This window comes from Musca autumnalis, unplaced genomic scaffold, assembly GCF_047663935.1.
Source record: "Musca autumnalis isolate F117 unplaced genomic scaffold, ASM4766393v1 scaffold_1, whole genome shotgun sequence".
Taxonomy (NCBI): domain Eukaryota; kingdom Metazoa; phylum Arthropoda; class Insecta; order Diptera; family Muscidae; genus Musca; species Musca autumnalis.
The window spans coordinates 90,382,462-90,395,075 of NW_027411644.1; the positions used below are offsets into that span (position 1 = coordinate 90,382,462).

The window sequence follows — 12,614 nt, forward strand, 5'->3', positions numbered from 1 at the left end:
TAAAAAATTAAGAAGCTTGAAGCATTTAAATGTTACGAGAGAGATTCTTAATTAATTAGACAAAACAAATTAAGAATAAAAAACATACAAATTACAAATAGTTTTTTGCTTAATAAAATAAAAATAATTATTATTAATTTTCTTTTTTTTTCTTTTGTGTAATAAATGTACAATTAAGTTAATAAAATATATTTATCTTTTATTTATTTTTAATTTAAAAAATTTGATTTTTTTTAATTTCATTTAGGAAAAAATATGCTAAACGTTAACGCTCTTTGTTTTAATCAAATATTAATTTTTTCATAGAATTATTGTTTGTGTTTAAGGATGAACATTCTGTTTCCAAAATAATTTTCTAAAGAATTTATTTCAACTAAAGGGAAAGTGAAGTAGACTCGCTTATTTTTAAAACAGGGGAAGTATGTTTTGTAAAGACCACAGACACTACAAGAAAAAAAATCTAACAAATCTTAAGGTAATACCCCATGAGGCTATGTTCGGTGCAAATTTGTTTTCCCATATTTGCCCAAACTAGTGTGAATTTTCTAACAGAGTTAATTTTGTATTCACATTACGACCATTTGTTTTATTAAAATCAGCTGTTTTCATGTTTGCGTTTCAATAATCCGGTCATGAATAGCAACTCCCCGTGAGTTTTCTCACTCTCTCTTTACAGTTACAATGGCAGAGGGACAAAACTCACGGGAAGTTTACATTCATGATCGGGGGTTGAATATTTGCTGGTTATATTGTGGCAAAGAAACATTTGACACTTTTTGGCAAACATTTGCCCAAAGTGGTAGGGTTTGTCGACAAAGTTAGCGATATGAATCTGCAAATCTGTGATACCTTAATCTAGCTCCTCGTTTACGTGAAGTTCCATGTGCAGTGTGTATCGAATAGGGTGGGACGATTTAAACACCACCACGGGCGCCTTGATTTTCTGATTATTGGGATTGTACTAAGCCAAAAAGTCCACTAGACCATATGTCTACGGTGAAAATCAAGCCCCCGGATTTTGACTTGAAGTTTCTTTTCAAGGTTGTTTGGATATTTTGGCATGTATGTAACAGCCAAACCACTGAGATTTTCGATCCAACACAAAGACAAAAATTGTAGCCAAGACAATAGTTAAGAACTCTCTAGTACATCGCAAAAGCATTGGAATGCTCCTTCAGGCAGTTATGGCCCCGATAAAGTGCACATTTTTCGGAAAATATCGATAAATTACACTGTGCTACAAAATTTGATTCAAAGTCAGTGGGTGGAAATTTCCTTTTGGAGATGAAAGCCCTTGGCGAGTGTACTAAGAACGCAAAAGGAAATTTTCTGAGATATGGTTTGGCCAAAATATCCTTGAGAAAAATTTCAAGTCAAAATCCGGGGGCTCGATTTTCACCGTAGACATATGGTCTAGTGGACTTTTTTGCTCAGTACAATCCAACGAATCAGAAACTCCAGGCGCCCACTATCACTTTTTTCCTTCCATACAAATCGCCCCGGCCTAGTATCGAACTATAGCGCCATTTCTCCCTTTAAAGTGGTATTACGTTTGACAATCTGGGTATATTGTTATACTCAAGGTATTGCAAGTCAGAAATGGTCCGCATGATAATTTTTTAGGGCTTCGATCGTCAACAAGTTGTAAACGTCATATAAAACGTATAAAAAGTGTCAAACGTCCTAAACTTTTAAAATATTCTGATATTCAAAAGAGATCGCCTCAAGTTGAAGGGGCAGCTAAAAAAGTAGTCATAAAGGCATTCAATGAATAAATGACTCGACGCACAGCTAAGGGGTCATCTTGGTCTAGTTCCTCTAAATGGGCTCACTGGGAGTTGCTTGTACATACGAAAAAGATGAAACAATAAATCGCTGTGCCATAGATCTCTTTGATTGTAAACTTTACGGGAGTAACAGATTCCAAAGGAAGACATTTCGGATTTCTGAGTTATCGACACCCACACATTTTAACCGATTATTTTGATGATTTCTTCAAATCCATCGACCCATTAGGTCACCAAATTGTTTGTCGTGTTTTGTTTGAGAGCTTCGCTGACGAGCGACAACCCTTAATCCCTACAAATGTGGTTGATCGGATTTGATTTGTTCGTCCTTACTATGTAATAATATCATTGTATCTTTGATGTAATATCCATATAGAATTTTCCTTTCGTCGTTTTGCAGAGAAGAATGTTTTTGTCGAATTGACCATTCCTATGTATATGAGGACAGATTTCCTAAAGTTTCCCTATATAAGATTGGCTTCAAGCAGATGTCTGCGACGAACCCTTTACTGACTGCAAGAAGCATGTCTCCACTTAATACTATCATTTGTTGTTCTTTCTTTCAGTCTATCCAGTCGGTCGTGATGTCCTTCCTCTTGGGGTCTAACTTTCATAACTTTGTATAATTTGAGGGACCTTTCAAAGTACTTGGTTTTGGTTTTTTTCGTTTTCGACATATGTATGTCTTCATAACTTTGTGAAATTTTAGGGACTTTTCAAAGTACTTGGTTTTGGATTTTTTTTAAAACATGTATTATACGTCCGAAAATCATGTCATAATGTCAAGTGAACACTTATAATTGGGCTGATAAGCTTAAAGAAAGCTGTTGCGTTTTTCAAGCAGAGATTCTTGCTATCAGGAAAGTAGCAGTGTTGTTTAGGGGACTTTAAACCAATCTATAAGACTCGTGACTGACCTAAAGTCCTCGTAATTTTTTTCACTTTCTCCTTTAAGATGAAACGACGGATGGACAAAACTCACGGCGAGTTTTCGTTCAGAATAATCTCCTCCATGTCGATTGGCAGGCGGTCCGGACATAGTAATAAAATAGGAAAACAAATTAGCAGATGAACTAGGTGGTTTAAGACGGTCGATTTACCAACTGATGAATATGTTAGACTAGCGATGTGCTACTACATTGTTAAACTTCTTGGGATCTATCATGGGAAGGCAAACTGTAGATGGCTTTTGAAACGTGAATGTAGGATATTGAAACAATCTGGCCAGCGATCTCCTAACTTAGAACCATTTCCCTACGCTCATTCGATATGCTAGAGATGAAGATTACTGTGGGACTCATTATGGGTCACTTAAGGGTTAGATCTCTAACATCTAAATAACATGACAATGGCGCCGACTGCTGGGTAGATATGAGATACATACACTCATCTTATTATCATAATTAGATCCCAGAACCTGTAGTGGAATTCTGCAACTCATTTTTTTAACGACAAAAATCGGTAACATTAAAATGATTATAATTTAGGTAATTTACGAAAATTTTCGGTAAGTTAACAAACAATAAAAAGCTCTCGCAAAGTCCTACCGATAGCAATAGTGATGTCAACTTTTATTGATACTTTTCATTCATAATTTTTCGTTTTTATTTTACCGATTTTTGTCGGTATCTCAAAAAATGTGTTTCAGAATTCCGCTACTGTTTCAATTTGACCCAAACCAATAACTACTTTCTTTATTATTCTCTTTTTGCCCCAGTATTAACTTTCGAAATCCCGGAAATATGTTGTGGGTTTTCAGAATTTTGTGGCTCTTTTTGAACGTATAAACTTAACGAAAAAATGGGTTTGGATAAAATCTCAAAAATGGATATTATTTCACCGAAAGGTGAATGTAGCGATAAGCACCATCTTCGAACTTTATCTACGATTCAGAGAAATATTACTACATGTAAAGTTTGGACAAACGGAGTATCTGATATGAGAGTTGTCGTCCAGCCACTACATATGGTGGCCGTAGAGGTTTTTAGAGCTTTTAGGTAATTTTCTCAAGAAGTATGAACATGCAAAAAAAATAGGTGTACAACCGGTTGCAGAAAAATCAAAACGATGTAAGAGGAGATCTTAAACTGCGCTTTTCCGACATTTTGTGTGGAAGGTACCCCAAGGAGGGGACCGACATAAGCCATATTCGAACCTAATCTATGTCTGATAGAAATATTACGATGTGCAAAGTATGGACACAATCAGTTACTCCCTTCGACAGTTATCGTGCGTAAAATTGTAGAACTTTTGTGGAGGAGATACCCGAGGATGTGAACCAATATGACCCATCTACGAACTTAAACAAAGTTTGGACAAAATATAATATTATTAATAGTAATTTTCTCAAGAAGTAGGGACATGCAAAAAAAAGATAGGGGCCCTGTGTACAACCTGTTGCAGAGAAATCAAAACGATGTGAGAGGAGATCTTAAACTGCGCTTTTCCGAAATTTTGTAGGGAAGGTACCCAAAGGAGTGGACCGCTATAAGCCATATTCGAACCTAATATATGTCTGATAGAAATATTACGATATGCAAAGTATGGACCCAATCAGTTACTCCCTTCAACACTTATTGTGGGTACAATTTTAGAACTTTTGTGGAGGAGATACCCGAAGAACGGAGCCAATATGACCCATCTTCGAACTTAAACAAAGTTTGGACAAAATATTACGATATTCAAAATTTGGACACAATCAGTTGCTTTGTTCCACAGTTATAATGCGCTGCAGACAGACAGACGGAGTGGAGCGATCCATCTTCGAATTTTTGTACAGCTTCAAGGTAATTACTTCAGGAAGTATAAACTTGCGCCCGAAAAAGTTATGCCGCTGTAATTATACCCGCTGAAAAAATTTCAAAACTACATGTCTTTAAACTGCACACATGCAAAAATTTCTAAAATGTTTTGTGGGTGGTGGTTCTAAACGAAAAAATGACTTATATAGTTCATATTCGAACCTAATCTACGTCTTAAGAAATATTACGAAGTTTGGACCAAATTTATTACTCATTTCGAGTGTTATCGTCCCACCAGTGGACCGATACGGCCCATCTTCGAACTTGATTTATAATGCGCTGCAGACAGACAGACGGAGTGGACCGATCCATCTTCGAAATTTTTGTACAGCTTCAAGGTAATTATTTCAGGAAGTATGGACTTGCGCCCGAAAAAATTATGCCGCTGTAATTGGTGTCACAAGGACTAACTGCTGTAGAAATTTCAAAACTATCCCAGACATGTCCTTAAACTGCACTCATGCGAACAATTTTTAAATTTTGTGTGGGTGGTGGTTCTAACCGAAAAAATGACATATATATTCCATATTCGAACCTAATCTACGTCTTAAGAAATATTACGAAGTTTGGACCAAATGTATTACTCATTTCGAGTGTTATCGTCGCACCAGTGGACCGATATGGCCCATCTTCGAACTTGAGTTATAAAGCGCTGCAGACAGACAGACGGAGTTGACCGATCCATCTTCGAATTTTAGTACAACTTCAAGGTAATTATTTCAGGAAGTATGGTCTTGCAGACAGACGGAGTGGATCGATCCATCTTCGAATGTTTGTACAGCTTCAAGGTAATTATTTCAGGAAGTATGGACTTGCGCCCGAAAAAATTATGCCGCTGTAATTGGTGTCACAAGGACTAACTGCTGTAAAAATTTCAAAACTATCCGAGACATGTCCTTAAACTGCACTCATGCGAAAATTTCTAAAATTTTTTGTGGGTGGTGGTACTACCCGCAAAAATTGACATATGTATTCCATATTCGAACATAATCTACGTCTTCAAGAAATATTACGTAGTTTGGACCAAATTTATTACATTTACATTTCGAGAGTTATCGACGCACCAGTGGACCGATATGGCCCATCTTCAAACTTGATTTATGTATGGACAAAATATTACTAGGGCAAAGCTTGGACCAAATCAGTTGTTCAATTCGAGAGTTATCGTGGACACCAGCAAGGTAAACGGATGGACAGGGCTAAAACTGAAAATTGTCTGAAACCATTATTTTGTCAGCCTATCACAGTATGCTAAAACCAAAACATTTTTACGGGCTTTCTTTGCAATCGAATCGTATTTGTGTAAATTGCCGAAAAAAATCGTGACTTCAACAATACCATACCCTCGTCAGCCCAGGAATAAATACGTTTCCTCTGCATAAATCTAAAATTTTACAGTTTCCCTAACCTTTGGGCAACAGTTTTTATTACATTTCCATTCAATTATTGATAAAATGTTTACCAAATTTAATTCTATATTGTTTATCTTCCGGGAGCCTGTGATTCGATATCAATTTGTTTCGACCCGAGTACTCAAAGTTGGGATGACAACATTCGTTATCGATTAAAATTATCGAGTTATAGAACATAAATTTGCGAGCAATTTCTAGTAGCTAAATTGCCTATCGTCAACAAACAAAATTAAAGATTTCTTACCCCGCGTTTACACATGCAAGTGACAGTTCGAAAAATACCAATACACCCACACATATTCACTGCCACACCAACTATCAGCCTCACTGCCGACAAAATTTCCTTGTCAGTAATCAATGTAAGTGCTTTGAAAGTAACTTGAAATTTATTCCGAACGCTTACACATGCAAGTGTAAGTTCGAAAAAATTGAAGTTTCGACTATAATATGTATACACAACTGTCTGCATGTTACTCATCATTGGGTTACAGTATTTTTGTTTAAAATGTAAAAATTGTTGTTTGTTGTCGGTTTATAGAAGAAAAACGAAATTAGTAAATAAATGTCAGCATTTTTACACAAAATAACAAGAGAAATTGGGAAAAATCCTTTGCAGTCGTTTAGAGAAATTGTGATAAAAATTAGAACATAAATTTTATACATATGCATGCACTCAATAACCAAAAATTAGTATTTGAATTATTAAAAAAAATTATTTAATATTAATAGCACAGTTTATACAGTTGGACACTAAGCCCACCTGATTGTTATGTTTGTTGTCAAAAACATTATTGTGATTTAAAATACAAAGAAACTCAAATCACAATAATATAAAATCTATTATGTTTGTTGTCAAAAGTTGTTAACAGAGCTCTGAATGACCGACCTTCTATAGGCCTTGATTAACAGCATTTACTTTTATAGGTCAACAACTTTTAATAAAATACATTTACCAAAGGAAATACTCTCTCAGAGAGGCTAATGCAAAAAACAATAGATGAACAAATTGAGCACTCGCCTTTACGTTTTCGTACGAATGCTCTCTTCGTGTTCATCATTGCAAAAAACCCACCAAATTCCATCTCATTTATATTTGAGAGAGATTTTTTAAGGTAGATACATGATACAATAAGAAGGTAGCATTATCAGCCCAGCTGAAGCCCAGCTGATGGTAACATAATGTGTCAATTGCATTGAATTTATGTCAAATTTTGACATCTTATGTTACCAAAAACGGCAGTTGCTGCTACCTTCTTATTGTATCATGGGTAGATAATACATCTTTCTTTTACAACAATGTCAAAAAAGGTTTTGCAAACATTAATAATTTTCTTATTTTCTGAGCACAATTTCATTCCGAAATTATTATTCAATGTATTGTTCAACAAATTCCACAAATATTTCATTCATAATTTTATTTTTTAGTTTTTGCCTTGAAATAAACACATTTTTTTGGCATCTACTTTCATAACATTCCTTGAAGAACACATATGTAGGTTTTCATAGTTCGATTACCGGTTACTCTCGAAACATTCGATCAACGATTTCGATCGAATCTCGCCATGCCGCTTTTTATCGTGTCGAAATCTTTTTCACGAGCAAATACTCGGTCGAATCGAATCACATAATTAGACCCCTGTTCTGTTTTAGTTTCGACCCCTAGTCTTCCTTGGTCTAAATAAGTGTTTCTGGAATTAAGGAAAGGATAAGTTCTCAGTACCAATATACCGGAAAAACCGACTGATACTTTTTAAATGTTTCAATGACCAATCCGTGTCTCTCCTCTTAGTTTATAGATAAAATGACATAGCAAAGGCTGTGTTGTGTCTGTGGCCGAACATGGATATTTGACAATGACAAGGAATAGGACAGTACAAATTTTTTTATATAAATAACGCTGAATCAAATGATTTTGTAAATATATTTTTGTGTTATTGTTTTCGTCGTTTTTCTTTAAGATTAAGCTTAAAAACTAGAGGAAAAAATTGTGTGTTTAAATAAGTGTTTGTTTGTTGTATAGATTTGTTTGTCTTCTTAAAGAGGAGCAGCGGGGAGACTTTTTTATAATTATTGTTGTTGGCTTTGTTTTATTAAAAAATAAAAAAGTAATAAAATACAAAACGAAAAAAATGTTTAAAAAGAGAAAACTGTTATTGTTGCGTGTTAAGTAGTTTGTTTTGTTGTAGCCTTTTTTGTTTGAAAACATTACAAAAAACATTATGACATGTAGGAGGAGGGAGAGCGGAAAGATGAGTGGTTGGTACTCTTCTTTTTTTATAATAAGTATGTAATTAATAATATAATATATAAATGATTATAATTATAATAATGATGTTGTTTTTACATAACACTTGTTGTAGTTTTGCCTTAATATTTAAATTATTATTATTATTAATTATTTTTATATATTTTACTTGCTGTTCTTGATGTTATTGTTATTTATATTCTTAGTAATATATAAAGAATAATTATTAATTATTATTATTGTTGTAATATATACTTTTTGTTTTTTAATATAGTTGTTGTAAATACACGTTCACTTTTCTTCTCACTTTGCATGTATATAAATGGTGTTTTTAATTTTTAGATTTGAAATTGTTACCGTTGTTGTTGTTTTACTTTTATAAACTCTACTTAGTTTGTTTCACTTTTTTCTTTTTTTATATATAACTGTGTGTATAGGTGTTTTTTTTTGTTATATTTTTTTTTAATTATAACAGCTGCTGCAGGGATTGTTGATTCATTTGTTAAAAGGTGGTAGTGGTGTTGTTGTTGTTGCTTTTGTTATTGTTGCGTTATTGGCAATAACTGAATTTTCACGCTGTATTATTTTTCAAATGTAACAGCTTCACTTTTAGTTCGGCAAATGTTGGTCGTTTGGCAGGATTAAGGTCCCATGCTTGTCTCATCATTTCATAGATTTCAGGAGGGCAACCTTCGGGTGCTTCCATTTTATAACCAACTTCAACATGTTTCACAACATCGGTTAAAGGCTACAAGAGAACAAAGAGAAAACAAATTTTTATTAATAAAAGATAAAAATCAAAAGATCGGAAGGTTGTCTTTATAGATGAGCCGAAGGGAGCTGAAGGGAGTCTTTATAGACCAGCGGAAGGGAGTTTGTATATACGATCTTGAGAGCGATTTTGAGGGCGTTTTATAGACGATCTTTAGGAAATCTTTAAAGACGATCGGGAAGCTGACTGTATAGACGAGCGAGAGGAAGTCTTTATAGACGAGAAGGAGGGAGTTTTTGTAGACGAGCTGACGGGAGTCTTTATAGAAGAGCGAAAGGGAGTCGTTATAGAAGAGATGAAGGGAGTCTTTATAGACGAGAAGAATGTTGTCTTTATAGACGAGAGGAAGAGAGTCTTTATAGACGAGCGGAAGAGAGTCTTTATAGAAGAGAGGAAGGGAGTCTTTATAGACGAGCGGAAGGGAGTCTTTACAGACGAGCGGAAGGAAGTCTTTATAGACTAGCGGAAGGGAGTCTTTATAGACTAGCGGAAGGGAGTCTTTATAGACGAGCGGAAGGGAGTCTTTATAGACGAGCGGAAGGGAGTCTTTATAGACGAGCGGAAGGGAGTCTTTATAGACGAGCGGAAGGGAGTCTTTATAGACGAGCGGAAGGGAGTCTTTATAGACGAGCGGAAGGGAGTCTTTATAGACGAGCGGAAGGGAGTCTTTATAGACGAGCGGAAGGGAGTCTTTATAGACGAGCGGAAGGGAGTCTTTATAGACGAGCGGAAGGGAGTCTTTATAGACGAGCGGAAGGGAGTCTTTATAGACGAGCGGAAGGGAGTCTTTATAGACGAGCGGAAGGGAGTCTTTATAGACGAGCGGAAGGGAGTCTTTATAGACGAGCGGAAGGGAGTCTTTATAGACGAGCGGAAGGGAGTCTTTATAGACGAGCGGAAGGGAGTCTTTATAGACGAGCGGAAGGGAGTCTTTATAGACGAGCGGAAGGGAGTCTTTATAGACGAGCGGAAGGGAGTCTTTATAGACGAGCGGAAGGGAGTCTTTATAGACGAGCGGAAGGGAGTCTTTATGGACGAGCGGAAGGGAGTCTTTATAGACGAGCGGAAGAGAGTCTTTATAGACGAGCGGAAAGGAGTCTTTATAGACGAGCGGAAGGGAGTCTTTATAGACGAGCGGAAGGGAGTCTTCATAGACTATAGACGAGCGGAAGGGAGTCTTCATAGACGAGCGGAAGGGAGTCTTCATAGACGAGCGGAAGGGAGTCTTTATAGACGAGCGGAAGGGAGTCTTTATAGACGAGCGGAAGGGAGTCTTTATAGACGAGCGGAAGGGAGTCTTTATAGACGAGCGGAAGGGAGTCTTTATAGACGAGCGGAAGGGAGTCTTCATAGACGAGCGGAAGGGAGTCTTTATAGACGAGCGGAAGGGAGTCTTTATAGACGAGCGGAAGGGAGTCTTTATAGACGAGCGGAAGTGAGTCTTTATAGGCGAGAGGAAGAGAGTCTTTATAGACGAGCGGAAGGGAGTCTTTATAGAAGAGCGGTAGGCAGTCTTTATATACGAGAGGAAGGATGTCTTTATAGACGAGAAGAAGGGAGCATTTATAGACGAGAGGAAGAGAGTCTTTATAGACGAGCGGAAGGGAGTCTTTATAGACGAGCGGAAGTGAGTCTTTATAAACGAGCGGAAGAGAGTCTTTATAGACGAGAGGAAGAGAGTCTTTATAGACGAGCGGAAGGGAGTCTTTATAGACGAGCGGAAGGGAGTCTTTATAGACGAGCGGAAGGGAGTCTTTATAGACGAGCGGAAGGGAGTCTTTATAGACGAGCGAAAGGGAGTCTTTGTAGACGAGCGAAAGGGAGTCTTTATATACGGGAGGAAGGGAGACTTTGTAGACGAGGGAAAGGGAGTCTTTATAGAAGAGATGAAGGGAGTATTTATAGACGAGCGGCAGGGAGTCTTTATAGACGAGAAGAAGGGAGTCTTTATAGACGAGAGGAAGAGAGTCTTTATAGACGAGAGGAAGAGAGTCTTTATAGACAAGCGGAAAGGAGTCTTTATAGACGAGCGGAAGGGAGTCTTTATAGACGAGCGGAAGGGAGTCTTTATAGACGAGCGGAAGGGAGTCTTTATAGACGAGCGGAAGGGAGTCTTTATAGATAAGCGGAAGGCAATCTTTATAGAAGAGCAGAAGGCAATCTTTATAGAAGAGCAGAAGGCAGTCTTTATATACGAGAGGAAGGGAGTCTTTATAGACGAGCGGAAGGGAGTCTTTATAGACGAGCGGAAGGGAGTCTTTATAGGCGAGCGGAAGGGAGTCTTTATAGACGAGCGGAAGGGAGTCTTTATAGACGAGCGGAAGGGAGTCTTTATAGACAAGCGGAAGGGAGTCTTTATAGACGAGCGGAAGGGAGTCTTTATAGACGAGCGGAAGGGAGTCTTTATAGACGAGCGGAAGGGCGTCTTTATAGACGAGAAGAAGGGTGTATTTATAGACGAGAGGAAGAGAGTCTTTATAGACGAGAATAAGGGAGTCTTTATAGACGAGAGGAAGAGAGTTTTTATAGACGAGCGGAAGGGAGTCTTTATAGACGAGCAGAAGGGAGTCTTTATAGACGAGCAGAAGGGAGTCTTTATAGACGAGCAGAAGGGAGTCTTTATAGACGAGCGGAAGGCAATCTTTATAGAAGAGAGGAAGGCAGTCTTTATATACGAGAGGAAGGGAGTCTTTATAGACGAGCGGAAGGGAGTCATAATAAACGAGCTAAAGGTCGTCTTTATAGATTAACTGCTGAAGGGAGCCTTCAAAAGTGATTTAAGGTGTCTATGAATGAAGAACCCTTTATAGACAAACAAAAACCAGAAAGGAAAGGATCATAGTCGGGCGGGGCCGACTATATGATACCCTACACCACTGTGAATATATAAAATATAGGAGATATATATCAATTTGAACTGATTTCTATATAATATGGTACACTTATAACTAGAAAAATATATATGGGAGCTATATCCAAATCTGAACCGATTTTCACCAAAAGCAATAGCGTTCTTCCTATGGCTAAACAAATTATATTACCCAATTTTCAACTGAATTGGACAAAAAATGCGACATGTACTTTGCGAACAAAAATACATGGACAGATGGACGAACGGACATGCATAAATCGACTCAGAAAGTGATTATATGTATATCCCCAAAAGGAACTATGGGTCTTTTTCGTTTCCTTTTGTATGTTACATACAAATGCACAAATACATAATACCCCTTACCACAGTGTGGTGTAGGATATAATGACCAGAAGTTAGATTTATAAGTTCAAGAGGAAGTGCGATTTACAAGTGCATTCGTGGAAGACCATGGAATTTATAAAAAAGGCATCAATTAGGCGACAGAATTGAAATATTTATAGAAGATAAGATGGGTGACCATTTTATATCAAAAGGCATTCGTTCTATGGGAGTCTTATAGGGCGTTTTTATAACATTTCAATACTTACAATTCTAGGATAAGGAACACGACCAAATGAATAAATTTCCCACAATAAAATGCCAAAACTCCACATATCGGATTTATTAGAGAAACGCTGTAAGGAAATAAAATAAAAGATGATTTAATAAAATGAAATTACTTT

General features: G+C 36.8%; 1 protein-coding gene across 12 annotated transcripts in view; it reads right to left on the reverse strand.

Annotated features, from left to right (window-relative positions):
- Nucleotides 1–8,500: 8,500 nt before the first annotated feature.
- The window catches only part of Csk (C-terminal Src kinase), a 122,164-nt gene continuing 118,050 nt past the window's right edge, over nucleotides 8,501–12,614 (reverse strand). For all 12 annotated transcript variants that reach the window (XM_073985305.1, XM_073985300.1, XM_073985285.1 and 9 more), the window contains 2 exons: nucleotides 12,480–12,566; nucleotides 8,501–8,993 (listed from right to left, as the gene is read on the reverse strand). In XM_073985305.1, the coding sequence (XP_073841406.1) occupies nucleotides 8,817–8,993; nucleotides 12,480–12,566 (264 nt within the window). In that variant the 3' untranslated portion in view covers nucleotides 8,501–8,816. The remainder of the gene's footprint in view (nucleotides 8,994–12,479; nucleotides 12,567–12,614) is intronic.